The sequence below is a fragment of the Vigna unguiculata genome, chromosome 3 (genome assembly GCF_037176805.1).
Source record: "Vigna unguiculata cultivar grain cowpea cultivar isolate G323 ecotype 2 chromosome 3, ASM3717680v1, whole genome shotgun sequence".
In the NCBI taxonomy this organism is placed as follows: domain Eukaryota; kingdom Viridiplantae; phylum Streptophyta; class Magnoliopsida; order Fabales; family Fabaceae; genus Vigna; species Vigna unguiculata.
In genome coordinates, this window is record NC_140794.1 from 16,475,594 (window position 1) to 16,501,639 (window position 26,046).

The window sequence follows — 26,046 nt, forward strand, 5'->3', positions numbered from 1 at the left end:
ATATATATATATGTGTGTGTGTGTGTGTGTGTGTGTAATATTCGCTTGGATAACATACTTTTTCGATTGGGTATGGCTGTGACTATTCCTCAAGCCCACCAATTTATAAACCATAGACATGTTTTAGTTAATGGTCGTACAGTGGATATACCAAGTTATCGTTGTAAACCTCAAGATATTATTACAACAAAGGATGAACAAAAATAAAAAACTCTTATTCAAAATTATTTTGATTCAACCCCCATGAAAAATTGCCAAATCATTTGACTGTTCATCCTTTCCAATATAAAGGTTTAATTAATCAAATAATAGATAATAAATGAGTTGGTTTGAAAATAAATGAATTACTAGTTATAGAATATTATTCTCATCAAACAAACTTATATATATATATATATATATATATATATATATATATATATATATATATAGATAGATAGATAGATAGATATAGATAATGAATTTTTTTATCTATTTCTTTCCTTTTTTCTACAATACAAAAAAATATATTTCTATTTCCATAATATTCAAGTAGTTTAATTAGTTGGTTAAAAAACCTAAAAGTCAAAGTTCCAAGGTGGAGTGAGAATATTAAGAATTCATCTTAGAAGGATTACCAAAATAGAATCGAGCCCTTTTCTTTGTGTTTTTTTGTGTGGCCATATAATTGATGATGATGTGCACTTTATATAGGATTTTCCAAAAACCTTTACTTGATTGTGTTGACTTCACTTTTGTCTATGAATATAGGTTTAAATATCTTAATATCATTTTCCCCTATTTGAGTTTGAGTGTCATATTCTTTCTATGATGAGGGTGGAACCCAACCAACTTCATCCAAATACCTAGACATTCTTAATTGCTTTTCAAATTCTATGTGAGCACTTAGGCATGCCACCTATAGCCAATAAATGTATGTATTTCTACTAGTTAAAATACAGTCAAGAGGTCAGTTGAATTTCTCTGAATGGTGTCCAATATGGGTCTTTGTTTACCGTGTATACTCAATCCTATTGTTAGATATATTATATACATACATACATACATACATATATATATATATATATATATATATATATATGTGTGTGTGTGTGTGTGTGTGTGTGTGCGCGTGCGTGTGTGTATATAATATAGATAAGTGAATATACCTCAAAAATTGCTTATATTCTTTAATCATCTAAGAAAAGTATATCTATAATAGATAAAAGAAATATGTTATGTATTAGAATCTAGAAGAACGCAAATTTGTATGAGTATCTATGTTTAATTCGAATCTAAAGTAGAACAACACTCAACCTCTACGTATTCAACAAATTCTTTTGTATATACTAAAACAGGAAAATTAAATCCAATACTAATGAGGTGGAGAGGAAGTCAAAAGCATAACCAACAACTTCCCCATGAATACTCAAGGTTGTTAATAGGAGGAAATTTGGCCTTTCTCCCCTTCTTAGAAATTTCATCAAAGACTTTTGAGGTTTCCATAACCTTGTGTTTTCCTTTGGAAAGGAGAGAGAGAAGGGAGGAAGAAGAGAATAAGGTTCTCCTAAAGAACCTTCTCTAAGGTCAGAGTTTGAAGAACCTATGAAGAACATTCACTTATCATCTTTAATGACGTTAATTTATGGTTAAACCAAAGGTTGTCGCTCATGGGAGGAATCAGAAATGAAAGAAAAAGACATGAAGATGTACCTAGAAGTGAGGAAGCGCATGAAAAAGAAAGACCTGAGGCAAGGAGAACATGAAAGAAAACTCAAAGATAGAGGATGAAGATAAGTGAAGAGAGAAATGAAATAGAAGTTGTAGAAAAATAGAAATGCTTAGGAAGAGATAAAGACGCTTCACTAATGGCAACAAACAAAAACTAATTATTTCATGCCTTTTGCCTTCTCCTCTTAAGCGTTCTGTCTTCTCCAAATTTGAAACTCATCAATATGAGGTTGCGAAATGTCACTATAAGTAGGTAAAAAGGTGTTTTGGAGAAACCCTAAAGAGTAATCATGACTTAGAAAAATCACTCATTAATGAGGAGAGAGGTAAATATGTTGAAAAGCTAAAGTTACGTGATTAAATTAAATATAATGTTATGGATCGATTATGTAGATCATGCGTCCAATCAAGTACTCTGAGCTAGTGCTCAAACAATGGCCAATCATATACTAATTATTGTGTCGATCCTGTGCCTAAAATTGCAATATGGTCAATCATGAGTCTGAAAATTCGAAATATGATATCGAGCCGATCTTGTGCTTGAAAAATGGTTGGTAATGTGTCAAAATTTGGGCCAATCTTATGTCTTGAAAACCGAGTATAACTTGACTATGTGCTAAAATCAACTTATAAACAAAAATTATTAACTTTCTAGCTTGGAGGCCTTATGTACCTACTTGACCCATTATTATAACATAATGGTATAATTTATTCAGGCCCAAAATAGGTCTAATATGCAAGGGTCTAATACTTAGATACATGTGATATTTTACTTATCTTTTAATATATTTTGAGATATATGATAGTGTTTATGTAATACAAACAAAACAAATTTATGATTAACATAATTCATTTATCATATTTGCTATTATACTCTAATATATCCACAAGTCTAAAACACCTATAAATACATGTTATCATAGTAGTTCAACCATTTGATAACCTCTTTTACTCATAAATATACACTCATATATACTTATTGATTTGAACATCAAAATCTTTATAGGTGGACTTTGCCATGATTTATAGCTCAATCACACATCAATTGAGCTCATAAACTGCTCGGAAAAATTAGTATGCTTAGCTATACAAAACCACATTTAATACCTCAAAATCATATAATCTTATAAATGAATGGACAATAAATTATTTGTCAAAACGTTATTTCATTGTAATTCCGAAATTTCAAACTTAAGATGTAAGTATATAAATATACTAAATATTAAAGTATATAAATATACCAAATACTAAGCAATCTATCACTTAGATTAGGTGATTTGACTTGTATCCCATGAAAGAAAGTATATGCAGTCTTAGAAGAATATGAAACCCCACTTTAACTATTAATTGTATTTTTAAATTTAACTTTGAGGAAGTATTATGACCTGGTGATTGGAAGCTAAACACCTCTCTTATGATGAATTGCCGTTACTAAACTTATTAAATTTGATAGATTTTGCATTACAAGACAGGTAATAATTGAACATAGCAGATTGAACTTAAAAAGAAGTAACAACACAAGGGATTACATTATATATAGAGTGGAAAGTGGGCCCCAAAAGCCAATGTAGTACGACAACTGGGCAGAGACAGGTCCGGCTCTCACTGCATCTTCTTGTCTTCCAACTCTTTTTCTCTCTCTCTCTCTGCTCATTGAAAGTTGAAAACGTTAGGGAACACTGTCACTTTTGCAACTCAAAAGCTTCAAACCCAAAGAAGTACCTGCAAGCTTACGGCACTGATGAACTTTCACTACATTGTGTAAAGATTGCATTTTTGCTCTCACCAGGACACCTTTTGCTCTCACCAGGACACCCCATTTATCCACTATGGTTTACGAAAGGATCCAAAAGCCTCAGGTCTCTCTTCCACCTCTTTCATCCATTTCACCTTTTTTGTTTTTTGCTTGATTTGCATTTTTCACTATTTCTCTCCTACCCGTGTTGTGTTGTATTTGGAAAGTGAGTATCGTCATGTTTTTAGTGTTCTGCACTGTGTGAACTCTTGTTTTGATCTGTTCGTTTTTGGGGTTCTTTGATTTGCCTTTAGCCTTATGGAAACTTGGGTTTACAGGGTGGCGGGGGATTTTCACCGGGAAAATTGAGGAACATGCTACTGGGCGTGGAGAAGAAGAGGAAAGAAGAAGAAGAGCTCGATTCTACTTTCACCACGAGATCTCAGAATTCGGAAATGGATGAATCTGGTACGTATGCTCTTGGCTCTTTATCTTGATTGATGTAATGCCTCACTCAAGGTTGCGATTTTGTAAATCTAAAAGATATGTACTTTCTCAAAATGTAAGATTTTGACTATGATTATTTCTTCATTATCATTGTTGCTTGATGTTTTAACTTATCGCCCTTAGTTTTTGTGAGAAAATTTAGAAGTATACTATGATTGAAATTATATAAAAAAAGGGGGAAGAAAATGAAGAAAAGGGACCGGACAGTTTTTCACGTACAATGTACTTGCCTACTTGTTATCTCAAATATGGTAACCTACAAGTTAAAGCTTGTAGTGCCTATCTTTCTTTTTGTTTCAACTTCAGATTTGGTTTATTGGTTTATACAATGATATTTATAGGCAGTGTCAAATATGTAAGTGTTTGTTATTGTTATAGAATGAATGGTGTTTAAGTTTACTTCTATGTAACATATCTGTTACAGGTGGTAGCAGTTCTGATCATTGTAAAGATGTAGATGTTGTGAGTGTCCTTCCTGAGTATTCAACTTCTGCTTTAGTTCGCACCAGTAGCATAGAGGCAGTTGGTGGTGATGATCGTTTTGTGAAGGCTAATGCAGCAGTGAGTTCAAGGAATAGAATCTTAGAAGACCCTTCTTCAGATTATGATAGTGGGCATGAAAATATGAGCATCTCATCGTCAGTGTTTGAATTTCAAAAGGCCGAGCGGTCTACACAGAGAGTGCCAGTGAGACCATTCTCAAAACCAGCACCATCTAAATGGGATGATGCTCAGAAGTGGATAGCTAGTCCAACATCAAACCGGCCGAAGACAGTGCAGGCTCAAGGACAAGGTGGGCATGTAGGTCCACGTAAGGTCGGTAGTCTTGGTTATGGAAGCCGGCAACCTTCAATGAAGGTTGTTGTTGAAGTTCCAGATCAAAGAGAAATTGCTTTAGATGAACCGGATACCAAGCAAATTGATACAAATCAAACTAAGATGGAAAGTGGAGGACAGAAATTTGTGAGTTGGGAGGCTGATCCCTATGCAATTGCAAGTTCTTGTGGTAAATGTTTGATTGTGTTCTGGAATTCATTACCAGAGATATAAACATGCTTTTAGTTTATTCAAATGAAAAATGTATACACTGATTTTTCTGCTATTTTTGTCAAACATTATGTTTCAAATCACTTGTTGCGTGTGTTAATCATTTCTATCGTCACAGTGTTCTTAAACTATTTTTATTATCAGTGGTTGTTGTATTCCTTTGGTTGGGGCTTGTTGATCAAGTTGAGCCTTGACTTATGGTTTACTTGGTTCCCAAGTGTGTTGAGTCCTGTATGAATGACATACCTAGCTATCTAAAATGAAAAAAGTAAGATGATATATCCTGAGAAACTCCCAACTCCTAGGTGTTCATGCATCTCTTTCTCTTGGGAAAATTTGTGGTTTTGCAGTTCTATTTTTCAACAACTTGCGTCATATTTTTTTTGGTAAAAAGTAGACCTTCATGCTATCGAATCCCTTGTCATTAATTGCTTGAACAGCCTTTCTATCTTAAAGACATGTCCTACAACTAAGAAGTTGAGAATACTATAGACAATTTCATTTGAAGGAGTTAAATAAATTATGCTTAGTTTTAGTAATTATAGTTCATTTATGGGACTACTTACTCTTTGTTCTGTGTTCCTTTTCTGCTATTTTATGTTGACAGTAAGCCTTAGCCAGCACAATTCGTCTCTTGCCATCCAGAATGCAACAACATTTGTTCCTCCCCCTTCAACAGCTCGGTCTGTATCGATGAGAGATATGGGAACCGAAATGACCCCTATTGCTAGCCAGGAGCCTTCAAGAACAGGTACCCCTGTGAGGGCAACAACACCAATGCGCAGTCCTAACTCTTCTCGGCCTTCTACTCCCCCAAGATCCTCCCCTGTATCCACTTTAACTGATCTTCATAGTGACAATCTGAATCTCAGCAAGAATGAATTGTCCGAAAAGGAGCTACAAATGAAGACCAGGCGTGAAATAATGGTCCTTGGGACACAACTTGGTAAAATGAATATTGCTGCTTGGGCTAGCAAAGAAGAGGAAGATAAGGATGCATCTACTTCCCTCAAAACTAAAGCAGAACAGCCTAAGAGTGTTGTTGAAGCACGTGCAGCAGCATGGGAGGAAGCTGAGAAGGCCAAGTATATGGCCAGGTCAGTTTATACTATCATGTAACTTACGTTGCTTTATGGATGTAAATCCATTAACATACCCGAGTTTTTCATTTTTATATTAAATTTCATAGAGTAAAGAGTGCTTTCTGATGATTTTCCAAAACCTCTTGCATGAAGACCATGTGACATCTATGATATAAAAGTAGAAGAATTGAAGTTGCTTCATATGTCTATTTAATTTAATTTTTGTCAATGAATATTTGACATAGAATCTGGACCGAGGTATTTAATATTTCTACAACATTTCTTTCGTAAGTAGCCTTTTGTAAAACTTTTTCATTTTTGTGGTTCCCCTGGTTTCTATATAATTAGGTAATGGATTCCTATGTTGGGTTTGAAGAAATCATCATAAATGACTCAGTGATGACAAATCTAGGCAAGAAATGTGAAAGAAAGAAAGAGATATAGAAGAGGAAAGAAATATGGTTGCAAAATTGACTTGAACACTGTAAACTACAGTGCAGAACTTGATTTGTGTAGATTCCAATCATGTCACTTGTATAGTGATCAAAGATAAAAAGAAAAGATTATCATTCTTGATAGTGTACTTGCACACCTCTAGAAGATAATCATTGTTGCCTTACTTCTTTTGACCATGTTTCCATTAATTCAGTTTCCTGACATTTGCTTGAAAGGCGCTCTATCCCACATGGAATGAAAACCAGGAGACAAATAATAAAAACCAACAGAAAAATTTAGAAACAAAGGAAGTATTTAAAGCCAGACTATCTGAATTCTTTGACAATGTGTGCAGTTTGTAGCCTATAGGTATCCATTTAATTTTCATGTCAGTTTCTTCTGAAATAATAGCTTAAAACTTGTCTTCCCTCCCTTAGTCATGGATATGTTTGCAACAAGATGAAGAAAGATGAATAAAATTTCTGAATATAATTAACCACATTTTTAAAACATGAGACAAATATTTTATGGGCATTTAAACAGTTCCAGAAATACGTTAAGATTATTTTTTGTTGTTACATACTAAAATTCTCTGAAGCAGGAATATGGTGTTAATGACACAGGTTTAGGCGTGAGGAGATGAAAATTCAAGCATGGGAAAATCATCAGAAAGCAAAAACAGAAGCCAAGATGAAAAAAATTGAGGTATACACCTATAATTACTGATTTTGTTGTTTCCAATATGATTCTTTAATTTAGTTTCTTTTGGGACGATCCTTGGGACGTTAACTTGTAATCCTACTACAGAAAAACATGTTAGTCAGCGTAACAATGGCAACATATGTGTAAGGAGATGAATAGGAAAACCTAAATAATGTAAAATTTGTGAATGGCAAACAGGAGAATCCATATTTACCATAATTTATAAACTTGCAAGTTGTAATCGGCTTCATAGGGTTTAAAGATAACAGGTCTAACAGAAATGTATCTCATCCAACAATTCCTGTCCTGGTTTCCCTTTTTTTACATATCGGAGAATGTGAACTGCACAACTCCCATTGAATAGGAAAGATTAGGTCTTGTTATAGTGAGATAAATGAGTTTTCCCTCCTACCTTCTATATATCTCTGGGTCTGAGAAATGTTCACTTTGGTTTCATTAACTTTTGATTCGAGTCCATAGGATTATTTATGAGCTTGCAGTTTGCGAAGCCTATCTCCAAAATATCAAAAACATGTTTTCTTTGTGAAATGATGACACCTCTTAATTGTACCACTTCAATACCAAGAAAATATTTTAGACAACCCAAATCTTTGGTATGTAAGTGGCTGAATAATGTTTTTTTAATTGAGCAATTCTAGTGATATCATTTCTTGTAATAACAATATCTTGAACATAGACCATAAGCTGAACACACTCCCCATAAGAAAGGTGACAATAAAACACTAAGTTACCTGTCTCGCTTCATTTCAATCCAAATATCAGTACAATATACTAAATTTACCAAACCAAGTTCGAGTAGATTACTTCAAGCCATAGAGAGACCGATGTAATTTACCAACTAAACAAGATAGTAAATTGGATGAAAAGGAGGTAAATGGGAGGGTTCCTAACAGAATATGTTTACATTCACTGAGAAATCCTAACATTCTAGAATCTAGTTATTCTCCTATAAGCAATAAGTATACTGACAATCAGAATTCCTCTTAATTGTCCTTTTCATCCTAAAAGATTGAGCTTCACTAATGTCCATACCATTGTAGATAAATGTCAAATAGACCTGTATTTGTCCCAATCTCTGTAAAGATATCCCTTCTGGTATGCTAAGAGAAGATGTCTATGCTTGTTTCTTTAGACTGTACATTTTCACTTTAAATTGGGCATTGTGATAACACCAAATCAAACTTGTAGTAAATTCCATATTATAGGGAGTTCAATCCTTATCCTTCTAAATGAAGTTGAATTTCAGCACATATTGGGGAGGCGTTAGAGTTGCATGCACTTCAAAGTTTGAACAACTATTATGTGATGGGTTGCTGAATTGAGAGTTTGTTTGCTTGATTGATACATTTGAATAGGAAACCAGATGTTGAAGCAGAAAATAGTAAGCAGTGGTGACTTTTTATTAGATTTCTAACATTTTAGCAAAATTTCTCAACAAGTGAAGTAGTCATATATCATAATGGTACATGGTATTGAAAAATACAAACTTTGGTTAGTAGCCCAAGAATATAATATATTTATAATTATTACCATAATTATAATAATTGGTTGCAGGTAGAAGTTGAGAGAATACGTAGTAAGGCACATGATAAGCTAATGAATAAATTAGCTGCTGCAAGGCATAAAGCTGAGGAAAAACGAGCAGCAGCAGAAGCCAATAGAAATCATCAAGCTGCAAAAACTGAAGAGCAAGCAGATTATATACGAAGAACTGGTCATGTCCCTTCCTCGTATTTGTCATTTTCTTGCTGCAATTGGTGCTCTTGAAAAAAAAGTCAATCCTTTTCAATATTTAATTTTTTGTTCTATAGGCTTGCAATGCCTTTTGCTGCTTACACCCAATCATGTTAAATATGCCTATTGCATTTTCTCCCTGGTGTAAAACGTTACCTTCTTCTGCAGAATAATTGCAATTTGGAAGTGCTATGCTATTTGTCCAGTTATATTTTCTGAATTTCTTTTGGGTTTCATAATTTGGAAGTGCTATTCTATTTGTTTATATACATGTTATGATATTAACATTGTGTGAAGCATCTTCTAATTCAAAATGATCATCATGATTTTGATAGTAATTGATAAAGTAATCCTTGAGATCCACCTTGCAAAATTATGTGATTTATCTTACTCTTTTTTTCTTTGCATCTCCTTATGGGAACTCACATTTTCCTTTTGAGTTGGAGTTGTATAAATGCAGAAACTATGTAGAGAATATGTATAATATGGCTACGATTCATGTTATCTTTTGACATATTACCTCATGGACCATTTGGTGTTTTTTTTTCTTGTAAAGTGTTCTAATAAAAATGCAAGTGCAAGTTGAGTTTTCTTAGGAAACATTATCATATCGTTGGAAGATACAAAAGTATAACTAATTAGTTACGTTTAATATCATCAAAACTTCAACTATGGGATAATTTAGTGTCACTAAATTCAATCGGATCATTTGAGTCTTAATGTGATAACATAAAAGACACAATAAACTTATTTTTCATAGATTTATTCCAATAAAGACAATTAACTTCGGTGCCATTAATGTAATGATATGCTAATTAAATCAGTTAATTGAAAAATACCAACTTTAATTTAATAAAAACTCCTCTAAGTAATTTGTATATGGAAATATGAATGAACTTTTTCACATAAAACATTGTTGTTCTAAAGTTAATAATTTCAAACTTAAGCCTTCATGGCTGTATAATCAAATCACGCCTTATTGAAATATAGCTCACAATCAATAAAAATAACATTAGAGTGATTCATCTCTTACAAAGAAATATCATCAACAAAGAACACTAGACAAAATATATATTAAAGCAATGGAAAGAGTCTAGTCTCCAAGTTCATCTATCTTCCACAATCTTAGTAGAAAGGTTCACCTCACTTATTCATACCTTTCCGTGAACACAATCACATGTGCCATAATGCAAAGGTATGAAAATATTGTTAACTCTAGAAAAAGGCGATGTTTGAATAGAGCTCTCAAAACTTTCTTGGAAGCTTTTCACAAATAAGACTATTAGATGCTTAGAGGGAGTCATGTAATGGTTTTATTAAAGAGTTCACAAACACTTTCTAAAAAATTTTTATGATGCCCAAGATAGTAATAATGCATGAAACCGAGAGAAACAAAGAACACTTTGTTTTTATGTTGGTTATGTCTAGTTCTTCAATGTGAATGATAAATGGTTTCATTAAACAATTAAAAGTATATAAATATTCTCATATTAATCATTTTTGTTTTCATATTCAAATCATTCATACCAAGATTTTTTAACCAATTCATTTCCAACATTATTGTGAAAACATGTGAAATGCACAAGAAGAGAGGATTGAATTGTGTAATGAAAAACTTTGGCTTCGCAATGTTATATGTGATAGAGTATGGTTAGACACTGACAGACCAAATGTCAAGACCTTTTTAAAAAACCTAGTTTGAAAAACTCTCATTCCTTAATTAGTTTAGATTTTATTGTTAGAAAAAGCTTTAAATAGCTAACTAGTTTTAAAAAATAAAAACCTTAACTTCCAACCAATTCAAACCCCCCATTAAACCCTAAATCCTAAGTTTATTTTAAGCTTTAATTGCAAATTTCAGAGTATTAGACCTTGGGAAAGTTTATAAAAATTAAATCTTGCAAAGTAATAACAAAGTAAGAGAATAAGGAATAGAGAAAGTCACACAAATTTTTTATACTGGTTTAGTCAACAAGGATCTGGTGTCCAATGGTTATTCATCTCAAAGACAATGATCACAAATTATTATCTTAAACTAAGTGAAACAAACAAAATCACAATTAAAATAATAAAAAGACATCTCCTTTGCAAAACCTTAAAATGATGAGAAAACACCTTTTTTAAATCACAAGAGATGAAAAACATCTTCCTTAATAAACCATAAGGAATGGTAGATACCTTTCTTGAAAATACAAAAGATAAAGAACACATCTCTTTATCTTGTCTGTTTCCAAGGTTTGATCTGAAGGATCATAACGGAGGTATTTGTTCTGTAAAGTTTAAACTGATGTATAGTTCCATAAGTAATCACATTTATCATGTCCAAAAGTTATGTGGTTTCTTGAAGGGAGTATTGCATTTTGGGACCTTAAAAGTCATATTTATCTTATAGAATGAATACTGGGTATTGATTCTAAAAATCTGGTCTCAAGTACCATGAATGGAGAAACTTTTGGACATGGTGGCCAAAGCATTTGTTCTATGATTTTTAGGTCCTTTAAATAAATTCTTCCCTTTTAGTGGTGAAGTTTAGATTTGATAGATTTTACTGCCTCAATGTAAATGTAACTGTTGATGTTTATTTAACTGTTATTACTTGTTATAAAATGATATTTTCAGGATTTACGTAATAATATTCATTCCAATTAGATTGATGTATGAATATTCCTCGGCACAAACCCTTGCCTGCACGCTTGCACTATATGTTCTATGTGGTTTCCAATATCATGATGAGATGGCTGTATTGAAATGTTATGAGATTTTAAGTCTAGTATTTCGATAAAAATATAAGAAAGAAAACACTTACGGAGCAACCACAACCTTCTAAAAGCCAAAGAACTGAACATTATAGATTAAATATCGCTTGTAACATTCGAAGCATCAAGTTTGTCGAACATCCTCAACTCTCATCACCTCATTTTCTTCTTCTCCAGAATCATCATCTTCACCAGCAGATGCATCCTGGTACTGCTGATACTCTGCAACAAGATCATTCATGTTACTCTCTGCTTCAGTAAACTCCATCTCATCCATTCCTTCTCCAGTGTACCAGTGCAAGAAGGCTTTCCTTCTGAACATGGCTGTGAACTGCTCACCCACTCTCCTGAACATCTCCTGTATGGATGTCGAGTTACCAACAAAAGTCGAAGCCATAGAAAGGCCTTTGGGAGGAATGTCACAAACACTAGACTTCACATTGTTGGGAATCCACTCAACAAAGTAGGAAGAATTCTTATTTTGTACGCTCAACATCTGTTCATCTACCTCTTTTGTGCTCATCTTGCCTCTGAAAACCGCTGAGGCAGTCAAATAACGACCGTGGCGTGGATCAGCTGCACACATCATGTTCTTGGCATCCCACATTTGCTGTGTCAGTTCTGGGACAGTCAATGCACGGTAGTTCTGCGATCCTCGAGATGTCAGAGGAGCAAAACCCACCATGAAGAAGTGGAGTCGTGGAAATGGGATCAAATTTACTGCTAACTTTCTCAGGTCTGAATTGAGCTGACCCGGAAATCTTAAGCAACAAGTAACTCCACTCATTGTTGCTGATATTAAATGATTCAAGTCTCCAACTGCAAAAAGTTATCAAGTAAAATTACTTTTATTAAGTAAAATGAAGAACTTCATTAGTTCTATTCTACGGCAATTATGCTTACAGCTTGGTGTAGTGAGCTTGAGGGTCCTGAAGCAGATGTCATATAGTGCTTCATTGTCAAGGACCATACACTCATCAGCATTCTCCACCAACTGGTGAACAGAGAGTGTAGCATTATAAGGCTCAACAACCGTGTCTGACACCTTTGGAGATGGAAACACAGAAAATGTAAGCATCATTCGATCAGGGTATTCCTCTCTTATCTTCGAAATCAGCAGAGTTCCCATTCCAGAACCTGTTCCCCCTCCCAAGGAGTGACACACCTGAAATCCTAGATTCAAAAACCAGAACCGAAAAATACATAAATGTCTCATATTTTAACGAAACAGTCCACCATGATGTTTGGTTACTTTTTTTTACCTTGCAAGCAGTCACAATTCTCAACCTCCTTCCTCACAACATCAAGGACAGAGTCAATAAGCTCAGCACCCTCAGTGTAGTGGCCCTTTGCGAAGTTGTTTCCGGCACCAGACTGGCCGAAAACAAAGTTGTCCGGCCGGAAAATCTGACCGTAAACGCCTGTGCGGGCAGCATCCATGGTACCAGGCTCAAGGTCCATAAGCACTGCCCGTGGCACGTAACGACCGTTGCTGCCCTCATTGTAATAAACGTTCACTCTTTCAAGCTGAAGTTCGGTGTTCCCTACGTATTGCCCCGTAGGATCAATCCCATGCTCATCACACACCACCTCCCAGAACTTTGTTCCTATTTGGTTCCCGCATTGGCCTCCCTGAATGTGAAGAATCTCACGCATTTTCTAGCTTGGGTTAGAACTTAGAAGACAAAATTAACTCTTTGGACTTGGATTGAATAAGCAAAGAGGTTACATTACATTTATAGCGAAATGAAAATGGACCTAGTTACATGATTGCCCTTTGAAAATATATATATATAACCGTGAAGTGAAGGTTAAGTTGGACTTGGATGAATAATTGACTGCCATTTGTAAGATGTTACTTGCAACCTCGCCGGCTTCACAAGAGGGTTTCTATGTTTCCTTCTCAACTACCACTGGCATACTCACTCTTTTCAGTTTTTGGTTTTCTTAATATAACATCAGCATCTATCTTTACAATGTAAAGGACTGGGCCATTTTGGGAGACCTAAATGACTTATTTATTGTCTTTTATTTACAGTGGAAAGTGACTGCAACTAAAAGAAAGCCGGGATGAGAGAGTTTCATAGACCTTCATAGAATAGAAAATTGAAAAATAGAATCTGATGGGTATGCCGAGGCCGGCAAGTTCTCATCAATGATGAGCATGTAGTAACTATTCCAGTTTTCTTGCAATAAATGTTGCTCCACCTTATATAGAAGTAAAACCAATAAAATATTATTTGGTTGCACAATTTTCTTTGATTGTTGATTATGGGCACAAAAGCTTGAATTTGTTCAAATATTTCAAAATCTCTGACTAATATATATGCCGATAAAAAAAAATCGTATTTGTTGATGCTAAGATGCAGAAAAGCTTGAATTATGCTACTTTCTATTCCCCTAAAGCAAATCAGCCTAGCTATTTTTAAATAAGTGGTAACACTCCTGCAATGGCGAACTGATGAAAGAAACTGATATTTGTCCATTCTATGGTTCTTTTTGATGGTTTCATAAGAATTGTTTATTTTTTAAAGTATAAGAATCACGTAGACAAATCACAGTGTTTGTTTCAACATTGCACGGTTTTTATATGCTGAGTATTGTTGTTTATCTACAAAACATTTTAAGTGAAAGGATATATAAAACTTAAAATTCACTCTTTTTTTGTTCTCTAGATCAAATATGTAAATTTGGTCTTTCGAAAATTTTAATTTTGCATTTTGTCCTTATATTAAATGTTAACGAACCAATCAAGATGGTAGGTGTTAGAAGGTTATCGTTAACCTTTATTATTAATATCTTATTGAATAAAAAGTTCATATACATTTATCGTTAACCAATCAATAAAATATTTACTACTTCTAAAGATTTATTAAAATAACTCAAAAAACATTAGTGAGACTTACTAAAGAACAAAAGAAACTCCTATAATTTCATATATTTTAATAAAGTTGAACTAATAATAAGAAAAACTAAAAAAGTAATGATTTTATAGAATTTGAAAAGTGTTAATTATAAGATTAAATAGTCTGAGGACTTTTTAAATGGCAGTCAAAATTAATACAGCAAAAAATGTTAAAATTTACCTGAAAAAATTGTTGACAATTCCTTTCATATATACACTACAGATATGACTTTGTCTACAAATCACCGAATATACGTAAGAAGGAAAACAAACAGATGCAAAACAATTGCGGTTAACAAAGGGACATTTCAGTAAATAGCTATCATCCCACATTCCTTCAATCACACTTTCTGTCTGCCTTTGACTTCACAAAGCTATGACAGTATGCATGTGAAAACACTTCACAAAGTTGCTGTGTTATGCATCATATGGTTGCTTTAAGTGGAAGGTAGAACATGGCAGTTAGACCTTGTTGGCATCTCCAATGAACACAAAAGTGAAAACTCCCAGAGTACCAAGACTAAAGTATGACATCCACAGAAAATATAAGATTGCATATCTTTCCCTCTATGGAAACACTTTCCTGAGAACCACTATTGGCATGCAGGGTTTTCTTTTCTTTCCTATAATGTTCTGCTTCAGTGTATCTCCCATTTCTTTCCAAGCCGTCTATTAGTACATTATATGTACCTAAGACAACACAAAATCCTTTGCTGCACATGGTTTTGTAAATCTCAAGTGCCTTATCAACTCTTTTAGCAGAGAAGTAAACACTAATCAAAGCAGTATAGGTGGCAGTGCACTTATGGTTATCAGGTAACAAATTGAAAATCTTTATCGCAAACGTGTGCTTCCTAGCACAACCAAGCCTAAAGATCACAAGTGAAGCCAGATAGATTCCAAGAGAATGCCCAGCTCTAGTCATTTCCTCAACAACGTCCACCAGCTTTGAAAACATATTTGATCTGGTCAACAAGCCCATTAAGGAGAGATATCCTGTTCTCTCTATACTTATTCCCATTGTAACACTGTACTTGAAAGCCAACAAAGCACCTTCAGGTCGGCAATGACTACAATTTACCTCAATAATGGTTGAGACTACCTTATGATCTAAAGATAGTTTCTTTTCCATCATCCCTCTAACCAAATGGTCTATAGCAACAACATTTCTATTTTTCAACAAAACAAATAAAAGCTCTTTATCCATATTAGTAGGAGAATCTGCAGCAACCGTGATACTATCAATTTTGTTCTTGCTTACGCTACACTCAATATAAAACTGAGGATTGACTTGCCTTAGAAGGGTATCACTCTCACCAGCAACTTTTAAAGCTTCCAATGCTTCAGAAAATACAGGGTATCGGAGAACAAGACGGTTTTCCTTCATGTACTGAAGGATATGTGTCATGAACTCAGTCCCACCAACTTTAGAACACCTCTCAATCAAAATATTGCATGCAGCTTTGTCAGGTTGTGCCCCAGCCTCTTGCATCTTTTCAAAAATCTCTAGGGCCTCTTTGCATTTTCCTACAATACAAAAATAAATGAAATTACCACATTTAACTCCATAATAATAAACAAAAGACAGTCACAGTGAGGAAAGGTGGCAAGTAACTTAGAAGCTTCAAAATGAAATTGCGGTGAAAGTGCATGGCATAAAGCTATCATTCTGACCTGCAGAATTTTGTAAACTCAAGTAATATGTCTTTAACTGTATAGATGATGCAACCAAAGCAAATACATCACTTAAATTTTTTCATCAGGAAGGAGATCATATGCTTGAGCTATGCATTGAGACTTGTACTGTCATCCAATCATGAATATGGCCAATGTTAGGACTGTTGACTTCTATAATGTTACTTTAGAGGTAATACCTAAATGATTTATATTTTGTAGGCAATGAAAAAAAATTACGCTCATTAACTAGTTGCATAAATCAAATTATACATTTGTATCATTTCTAACAATCATCATTAAATAAGTAGAACAGACAAGGACTGCATGCTCAGCTAGACCATACGACAAACATGTAAAAGGTACACTAACCAGACCCAATAAGATGGTCCATTAGAACAGTGTAGGTGTGGCAATTTGGTGCGACACCAGAGCTAATCATCTCCTTGTAAACACGAGTGGCCTCCTTTACTTTTTTATTATCAAACAAAATCTTCATATAAGCCGTGTAAGAAACAACAGTGGGGTGACACCCCTTGAATTTCATTTCTTCCCACATTTGCATAGCCTCATCCACGTTCCCAGAACTGGAAAGCCAATGCATCATGGAAGTGTAGGTAACAGAATCAACCTTGATCCCCTTCTCCTGCATCTTCTGGAAAACGTGCTTCATGGAAGATACTCTCCCAGCTTCCCCGAAAATATCAAGCATGGTGGTGTAAGTGTATTGGTCGTGCTTGAACCCTCTGAGCCCAGAGGCCCAGTTGAAGAACAGCCATGCTTTCTCCATTGGCGGGTGTGACTTCAGAACCTTGTTCACCGTGTATGAGTCCCACTTCAAAGGGATATTGTTGAGCTCTGATTCAGCTGTTTCCCATGTTGAGTACTTTAGCGTGTTGTAAATTTTTCCAATTACGTTCCTCATATAATCTCTGGGCTCATCCTTCTTCTTTTCTTTCAATTTCATATTCAATTTCTTGAGTTTCTTCATGTTGGTGTTGCTGTCACTGCGAAATGGAGTAATGGGTTTGCTTTTTGGTTTGCCTTGATGTTGATTGAGGAAATGCACGGCTTTGGCTTTGGGTTTGGAAGAAGGAGAAGGAACAAGGTTTCTGAGAAATCCATGAAACTTGGAGATTCTGGTTCTACACTTCAGTAACATTGCAATACATTGATACCATAAGGTTTGAGAAATGTCAAAAGTATTTCTAATATATTATAAACTACATAATTTAAAATACAATTTTTTATTTGTATTGCATTTTAGAATGAATATACAATTTAAAATACAAATTTATAATTTGGACCGTCCATTCTAAAACATTTTGGATTTCTCAATCCGAAACTGAAATTGAAAATCTTAAACCAATTTAAAATGATCAAGTTTATCAAGGTGCATGTTGAAATTATGGAAACGCGAAATAATAGAGGTTTTTCTATGGATGTTTATTTGGACGAATTATTGGATGACCCAACTTGACTTATACTAATTCAATTAGATTTGATAGAATTTTATTTATGATTGGTCAAACCCGACTCAACCTAAACTAATGACATTGAAAAGCATGCCACTATTTCAAAACCAGTGTTAACAACAATTTGCAAATTCTGATAGTATCTCCATATTACAAATAATCCGACTAACCTTTGTAGGAATTGCATAATGTTAGCAAGTAACTTCAATGAAGAAGCTTTCACTTAACTGTTTGTTTTCCGACCAGAGAAACCCTTCAAGCTTGGAACTCTAGAACTTATATAGTCGCCAAAATTTATGTGCTTTAATACTTGCCCTGAAGACGACAGTTGACAATGAACAAAAATTATTGACTGCAATTTCATGAATAACGTTGTACAAATAAAGACACAGAGTAACAATTGAGGTAAGAGCTTTTAATAATGATTGAACTAAAAGGTGGGACCATATTAAAGGGAAATAATGACGTACTTCCAAAAAGCTTCTCAGTGCTTTGACCAACACTTGAGAACTCCTGTCAAAAAGGAACATTTATATGCTGAAAACAATCATTACCTATAATTATTTGCCTAGGACTGCTTTGAACTACAAATGGTACGGCCAACACGACACAATATAGAGGGATCCTTTCCAAACCAACTTGAAAATAGCATTTCAGAGTTAAAAAATGGTCAAGTACTCCATATAAAAAAAATTAAGTACCACCAACTATACAAAAAATGTCTCGATGTAAAAACAATTATAAGAGTACATACATCTGTACTTCCTCTTCCTGGTGTATTTTTGCATTGCCTTAATTAGTATTTAAATTTCAAAAGATCTTATCTCACTGAGAAATGTTTAAAAAACAAAAAGGCCCAAAATAATAAACAAAGGCAACCAAGCAATTTATCCTTATATCACATAAAAATAATAATCATTCAATATAAATCAATTAAGACTTGTAGAAATAGATATGATTCCCAAATGTGAAACAGCACCATGTGAGGGTCGAAATCATTATATTGTTTAAATGTGTCACCTTCAGAGATATCACCAGGAAGACAATTAAACAGCCAAATTCTTCAAATATTTAGTTATTCTTACGAACAGATTAAAAAATACAAGAGAAAGATGGTATGTAATGTATTGATCACAATATAACTAGAAGAATTCTCTTAACTAAACGTTTGGATGAACAAATACCATAACCACTTGTGGGAGAAGAAAATAAGATAAAAGTTTATCCCATACGCTAGCTAAAATCAGTAAGAGTAAAAATGAGCATTAATCTAAAATCGGTAAGATAAAGATTATGTCATTTTTTTTCTCACATCACAAGTGCTCATGGAAAAGTTTATCCAAACAGGACTCAACTTCTTAACCGTTACTTGATTTCCACTCTGGACATTCCACAGCCAGTGAAAGCAGACATGCAAATTGATAACAAGAAAAAAAAAACAAAGGTGTACAATTCATTAACATTTTAACTGTCATCAATGACTATGAATGAAGTCGCGATTTGCACATCAAAAATGGATAATTGGCAATAAATAAGATATGAAATGAAACTCACCCAATGCAAAGTCAACGAAATTGGCAACAACGGTCACAGCAGCACCACTAGAGGATACACCCAGTACTTGAGCAGGCGCGGCAGGATTAGCCGGTATTCCATAATGCCTATTTTCGCCACCAATACTGAAAATTAAATTAAAAGGTCAAAAAACTCATCAAATAGCAATACAAAACTTAAACCCCTAAATGCAAAACCAGAGCACATCGTTTACACCACTACGTTGAACGTCATGGGTCTCGTTTTCGAGCACGCCATCAACAACAATAAACCCTAAACCCTAATTCCCTATCGGTATCCCCAATTTTGAAAATTCGGTAATTCATACACAGACTTCCACAACCCCTTCTCCACAAAGTTCGATTTTCCCATTGAAAATAAACAACCACCAAAACTATTTGCAGAAACAGACGAATCTGAAAACCCTAAAGCACAGAATTCCGAAAGCGGAAAAGAGGGGATTTTCCTCCCTCTTTCCTATAAAAAATCAAAAAGAAAGTGGTAGAAAGAACCTTTTTGCATGTCAAAGGAGATGCAAGGAAGTAGACACAATCGGTGTTCCTCTTCAAGGCCTCATCTTGCGAAGAGGGTGGGGGCTGTTGAGGCTGAACCTGAAGCTGTGGCTGTGGGGTAACCATAGCTGTCGTTGAAGTTGAAGCTAAAGACCCCAACCCAACCGGATGAAAAAAAAGACGAAGAGAGAGGAAAAGATCAAATCTGAGCAGAGAAAAAGTAGTGAGAGCCGCCACAGAAATTGGGGTCAGAGCTTAGAGAGAGAAAGAGAGAGAGTGAGCTGGAGTACGTGAATGTGGATAACCCCCCCAAAAAAAGCACTGTTTGCTATTTCTTTTACCAGAATAGCATACTGTAGTTAAATATTACATAGCATAGTTTTTATTTTAGGTGAGAATTAGGTCTTTGAGCAGTCCAATTCCAACGTTTGATTTTCTGTTTTTTTTTTTAATCTCAAATCAGAATTCAGTTTCGAATTTCAACCCAAATTCTGATCTTAGTTTTTTTTTTATTTTTATATAAATAAATTAAAATTTAGGTTTTTGAAATTTTTTAATAAAATAAATATAAGAGTTAATTTTTTTTATATTAAAATTATTTTTAGTATTGTGTTTTTAGTTATTTTAGGTATCATTTGAAAAAATAAAAAAATAAAAATTACTTTTTTGTCTTCTTGAATTTATCGATTTAAAAATAGATTTTATATATTGTGTAATAAGTTATTTTATGAACAATTTGAAAATATAAAAGTCAATTTAATTTTTTTTTTAAAAATAGATTTTATATATTGTGTAATAAGTTATTTTATGAACAATTTGAAAATATAAAAGTCAATTTAATTTTTTTTTTATAATTTGTGTAGTATTAATTATTTTTAATAGATGTTTATAAATATTGAAATTATAGTTATCTTTTAATTTTGGATAATTTTAAAAATTATATATTATAAACTTTAAAAATTTGTAAAAAATAATTTAAAAATATGGAAATAAGTAAAATAATTTAAAAGCATTTCATTATTGTATTTTAAATAATTTTGTTATTTGTTTTTGGTTTATGTAAAATAAGTAGTAATAAAAGATAATAAGAAAAGATGTACCATTGAATTGAATCAAGTACAAATTTATTGAACACAATTAAAAGTACAACATAAACTAAGTGGTTTGATGTGGATCATCTAAGTGCAGGATTATTAGGACAATGATTTCTTGTGTGTCCTTCAGTTCTACAATATGAACACTTTTTTTATTGTCTTCCTTCCTTAATGTCGATATCAGTCCTAATTCTACTTGATTTAGGACGACCACTCTCGCTCCTTTTTGTGGCAGGATGAGGCCAAACTTGTGGCCTTGGTATGGTAGCCAATATTCTTCATGTCTTAACTCGCCAAATAAATTGTCATATACTTTCATGACGACATCCAGCCTATAATGGGGACTTATGTACATGTTGAAGTCGTGATGTGCATGCTTGCAAGCTGCAATAACATGTGAACATGGTAGATGTATTTTTTGAAACTTTCCACAATCGCACCACCTTTCATCTAATATGACTACAAATTTTCCTACAGGACGTACTTCTTGGGATTTACCATCTCCTCCACTCTGAATCTTGTGGTATTTCTATCAAATTCAACGACATGGTGCGTGTTTGACTTAGAGTTCGCATCTTGTAGGAAGTTGATCGCATATTCAGAGTACACATGACCAGCGCTGACCATTGCAGTTATTTGCCTACCTTTTTCGTGAAGTATGTGTTGCACCTGGTGTACGTGGCCAATACTATGGATGAAATTGGCAAATTCCTTGTCTTCTTCAGGACAAAATTTATTGCTTTTGCCAGATTTGTTGTTACGTGACCCCACCTTCTTCCTTGATCATATGTAAGACACCACTGCTCCTTTGGAATTTGGTCTACCCAAGCTGCTGCTTCTGGGTTGTCTTCTCTAATGATGTTGTAGTAGTAGTAGTTACAGTGTGGCTCCGTCAATGCGTACGCTACAAATATAATTATAAGAACAATTTATTTTCTAATAATGGGTGTGAATAATTAACAGCCAAAAAAATGAAAAAGACAAATTTACATGTAATAACTTACCCATGTTTACGAGGTCCTTTTTCAGAATTGTATTCTTGAATCTTTTTGTAAAATTTTGTGCAATGTATCGAATACAAAACACCTGCACGCAATTCCCTTCAGTCCAGCTACTATTAGGTCTATTGAATACTGCACAAATTGAATTGTGACAGTCTGACATTAAGCATAAATTTTGTTGAGGCGTGACGTGTGTCCTTAGGTTTTTAAGGAAGAAAAACCAAGCTTCGGCGATTTCACCCTCTACTATAGCAAATGCAATAGGAAAAATTTTATTTCTCTCGTCTTGTGCAATAGCTACTATAAGGGTGCCCCTATACATTATGTATAGGAAGGTTCCGTCCACTTGCACTATTGGTTTGCAAAATGGGAAGCCATCAATGCATGGTTTAAATGTGCATAACACTTTTCGAAAGTGTTGTTGGTTTTCTAGGACCTCCTCCCCATTTGTAAAACTTGTATACAAACCCAGACAAATAAGTGTGCATGGCTTGTAGTAGGCACGACAATCGGTTGTAAGACTATTCCAGTTTCCGTACACATCTTCAATTGCTTGCTATTTCACCAACCATGCCTTTCTGTAGGTTGTGTTATATCCCATAGAGGTATGGATGGAAAAAATTATTGTTGCAATTGGTGTGGATGTGTTTGACTCCACCGTTTGTCTTACATGTTGAGATATTATTCTTGAGCCCAGGTGCTTGTGGTCTTGTGTAAGACCCGTGGAAATTAATTAATTAAATAATTAATTAAGTAATAAATGCGGGTGGTGGGAAACTTTGAAGTCATTAAATGTTAATGGGTATGACGTGGAAAAGTACTAGCACAAATGGTTGAGAGTACTTTATATGTGTGAGAGGACTTGGGTTCAAGTCTTATGAATGCCTGTTGTGTGTTGCTTGAATTATTCTTGTTTATATTTGATAGTATATTTGTGAATAGCGAGTGATATTATAATTATAGAATTATAATAGTTATCACTAAATGTGAATTGGCATAGTGGTTATGCTTTGGCCTTATGAGTGAAAGGTCATGAGTTCAAACCTTGGTAGACAGGAATTTACCTTTATTTTTGCCAACTTTAGCTTGGAGTGAATGTGAAAAGGTGGGGGTAAACCTAGCAGAAGGGGGGGTTTGGCAGTGCTAATAGTTGAACTTTGAAAGGAGCACAAGTGAGAGGTGAGAGTTTTACGTGTGCAAGGGCTGAATTGGGAGAGAGGTGAAGCAAAGCTTGGGTGAACCAAGGAACTGTCATTCTTCTCAATTTTAATCAAGTTTCTAGGTTAGGGGAGTTGTCCTTTGTGCATGTGAATTGATTGATGTGTGCTATGAATTTTGGGCATTGTTATTCTCAAATTAGTTCTACATGATGTGAATCCCGTAGTATGCATGATATGATTGAAAATGTGTTTGGTTTGATGTGGTGCAAAGCCTTTTCATGACTTATATGATTTGGGGGTGAGGGTTTTGGTATAGGATTGTTATTATGGGTTAAGTTCTGGGTTATGGTAGTCAAAATGTGATGAAAACTCGTTTATAAGGTGTGATTGATGATGTATATTGAATGGTATTGGTTGAATTGAATATTGGCATGAATTGTGATTGTTTTAGTGTACGATCAGAGGAGAACCTCTGCAATTTTCGCCCAAGCGAGTCCATCTCGCCTAAGCGAGAGTTTCAGAGTCTCGTTTTGGGTTTTGGTTCGCATTTCTCACCTAGGCGACTTGTGTCAGGGTTGAGCGACCAATACTCTCGCTTGGGCGATAGAGGCTCGCACAAGCGAGGTCACGATGAAGCCTGTGCGTGTTGAGCGTGACTTCTCGTCCAAGCGAGGGGTTTTGAGGTGTTGAGCGACTGATACTCTCGCTTAGGCGGGAATGGCTCACATAAGCGAGGTCGCGAGGAGACATTGGTGTTGATTACATTGAATCTTCGTCCAGGCGAGGAGATTCGGGTGTTTGAGCAAATGGGGTCTCGCTTAGGCGAGAGGGGCTCGCCTAAGCGAGACAACGTGGTGCAGTCACTATTTCATGCTCGCTCAGGCGAGGTGGACTAACCTAAGCGAGGCTGATGGATTAGCTTGGGCGAGGGTCCCTGGCTTAAGCATGATTACTGCGGGTTCTATGTCTTTTGTGTGTTGTTTGAGTTGGGTTGCTTATTATTTCCTAAAGTATAGGAATTATATGATTGTGTTTGTGGTTTTTGGGCTTGAAGAACTAAGTCCAATAGGGGTCTGGGATATGTTTGATGGTTGGACGCATGATGGGCATGGAACTGTGTAGTTCCCGTCGGCTGCTAAGTGGCGAGGAGTCCTTAGCATGGTGATTACATGCGTCGGGCACACGATGGGCAAGGAACTGTTATGTTCCCGTCGGCTGCTATTGGGCGAGGAGTCCATAGTATGGTGATTGCGTGCGTGTCATGGTCCGAGCGAGGGAGGCTTGGATGATTTACTACAGACAAGGAGTCTATAGGGTAGGACTATGAGCAGGATAGGCTAATTGGGTTGGACCACGAATGGGTTAGTTTCGTGGGAGCACAGTGAAGTCCCAAGACCTAGTTCATGCATATGACTCATGAAGGACTATGAAATCAGGGATGGATAATTTTAAAACAATGAAATATTTTAGTGGTGTTATTTTCATTGGGATGGAGGGCATATTTATTTTATGTTTATATGTATATATGTGCATAGCTCACCCTATCTGTTTGTGTGTGGTGATGATCGGGTAATTTATTATCCGAGAGCAGATGATGTTACAGGTGAGCCAGGAGACGCTTAGGGGCGGAGAGTGGGCTCAATGCACGAGGGGAATTTTATAACTGTCTTTGGTTTAATTTAAGTATAATTTGATTTCAGTTTGTACAGTTTGAGACTATTTGGTTTTTTAATGTTTTAAAGTTTTGAAATTTCCCACGTTTCGGGAAATGGAATATTTAATAAATGAGGTATTTCACCCTGCCGGTTTATTTTATTATTTATTATTTTATTTTAAGTAATATCCTACCGGGATGTTACAGTTGGTATCAGAGCAAAATTTTTGAAAATGTTTTTGAAAAAATGTTTTGCGACTTTTGGGGAGTGAACTTGTTATGTTTATGCATGTTATTGTGTGTGTTTAAATTTAAGGAGGTAGTGGTTTGTTAGACTAATGGAGTGATGTTTAACAGTTGAATATGTGGCGTATCCAAGCAATGGCAGCTCACAGGAGAAGGAGAAATGTTAATGGTGCTGACAAGATTGCAGAAGTCATTCATCGGATGGTGGATGCAATGCAAAATCCTATTCCAGCACAGCCAAGGGTGGCAATTGCACTAGTGAGGGTGTCAACAGTGGAGGATTTTCTGCACCATAAGCCCGCAAAATTCACAAGTGGGGCCACTCCAGACGAAGCTGATGCCTGGCTTCGCAAGTGTGAGAAGATATTTGGAGTGATGAATTGTATTGACGAACAGAAGCTGGCATTTGCTATGTATCTGCTGAATAATGATGTTGAATGCTTGTGGGCAGGTATGCGACAACAAATGTAGACGAGGGAAGAACTAGTGAATTGGGCCAACTTCAGGACTCGCTTCGTGGAGAAGTACTTTCCCGACACAACTAAGCAGGACAAAGAAGCTGAGTTTTTGGCCTTGCAACAGGGAAATATGTCGGGTGCAAGAATATGTTAATAAATTCGAGCACCTGGCAAGGTTCTATTCCTAGGAAATTACTGAAGAATGGAGGTGCCTTAAGTTTGAGCGGGGACTCAAACACAAACTGAAAAAGGTGGTTACTCCTCTAAGAGAAAGAAGATTTCCAGTCTTGGTGGAACAAGCCAAGAGTGCAGAGTTTCTGGAAAGAGGGCCAAATCCCGCGAGTCGACATTAGAAGAATGTTATAGAGGCTAGGCAGATGAAAAAGCCTTACAGCCGACCACAGGCATATCAGGGTCCCACTTGTTACTAGTGGCAGGCCCCATCTGAAGAGAAATTGTCCTCAACTGACAGGTGGGGTAGGAGGGTCAGGCGACCGTCGCAAGTGTTTTATTTGCGACAAACTGGGACACTTTGCCAATAATTGTCCAGAAAAGAAGAATTTGGGGGTGAAGAAGCCAACAGC

The 26,046-nt window shown here is 35.2% G+C and overlaps 3 protein-coding genes and 2 pseudogenes across 11 annotated transcripts; 2 read left to right on the forward strand and 3 right to left on the reverse strand.

Moving 5' to 3' along the window:
- Nucleotides 1-3,271: 3,271 nt before the first annotated feature.
- LOC114175258 (Remorin family protein) lies at nucleotides 3,272-9,193 on the forward strand. Of its 2 annotated transcripts, none has more exons than XR_014993533.1 (6): nucleotides 3,272-3,569; nucleotides 3,784-3,913; nucleotides 4,377-4,958; nucleotides 5,607-6,096; nucleotides 7,118-7,221; nucleotides 8,794-8,860. XR_014993533.1 is itself a non-coding variant. In XM_028060037.2 (6 exons), the coding sequence occupies exons 1-6, from the start codon at nucleotides 3,540-3,542 to the stop codon at nucleotides 9,004-9,006; spliced, it is 1,527 nt and encodes a 508-aa protein (XP_027915838.1). In that variant the 5' UTR covers nucleotides 3,272-3,539; the 3' UTR covers nucleotides 9,007-9,193. The 2 variants fall into 2 exon arrangements, 1 of the variants encoding a protein (XP_027915838.1); XM_028060037.2 differs by having other exon boundaries at nucleotides 7,140-7,221; nucleotides 8,794-9,193.
- A 2,775-nt stretch (nucleotides 9,194-11,968) lies between these two features.
- On the forward strand, nucleotides 11,969-12,286 carry LOC146887529 (protein TUB21). The gene is given in 1 exon segment (XM_085670771.1): nucleotides 11,969-12,286. A coding segment is annotated over 1 exon segment (318 nt).
- A 15-nt stretch (nucleotides 12,287-12,301) lies between these two features.
- LOC114175259 (tubulin beta-6 chain pseudogene) lies at nucleotides 12,302-13,385 on the reverse strand (annotated as a pseudogene).
- A 1,401-nt stretch (nucleotides 13,386-14,786) lies between these two features.
- On the reverse strand, nucleotides 14,787-20,168 carry EMB3111 (Tetratricopeptide repeat (TPR)-like superfamily protein). 8 transcript variants are annotated; one of them, XM_028060033.2, is made up of 6 exons: nucleotides 19,850-20,168; nucleotides 19,338-19,462; nucleotides 18,254-18,296; nucleotides 18,012-18,098; nucleotides 16,681-17,453; nucleotides 14,787-16,161 (listed from the first exon to the last, which is right to left on the reverse strand). In XM_028060033.2, the coding sequence occupies exons 5-6, from the start codon at nucleotides 17,297-17,299 to the stop codon at nucleotides 15,155-15,157; spliced, it is 1,626 nt and encodes a 541-aa protein (XP_027915834.1). In that variant the 5' UTR covers nucleotides 17,300-17,453; nucleotides 18,012-18,098; nucleotides 18,254-18,296; nucleotides 19,338-19,462; nucleotides 19,850-20,168; the 3' UTR covers nucleotides 14,787-15,154. The 8 variants fall into 8 exon arrangements, with proteins under 8 accessions (XP_027915834.1, XP_027915835.1, XP_027915830.1 ...); XM_028060034.2 differs by having other exon boundaries at nucleotides 16,681-17,458; XM_028060029.2 differs by having other exon boundaries at nucleotides 17,954-18,098.
- An 855-nt stretch (nucleotides 20,169-21,023) lies between these two features.
- LOC146887530 (uncharacterized) lies at nucleotides 21,024-22,266 on the reverse strand (annotated as a pseudogene).
- Nucleotides 22,267-26,046: the final 3,780 nt, after the last annotated feature.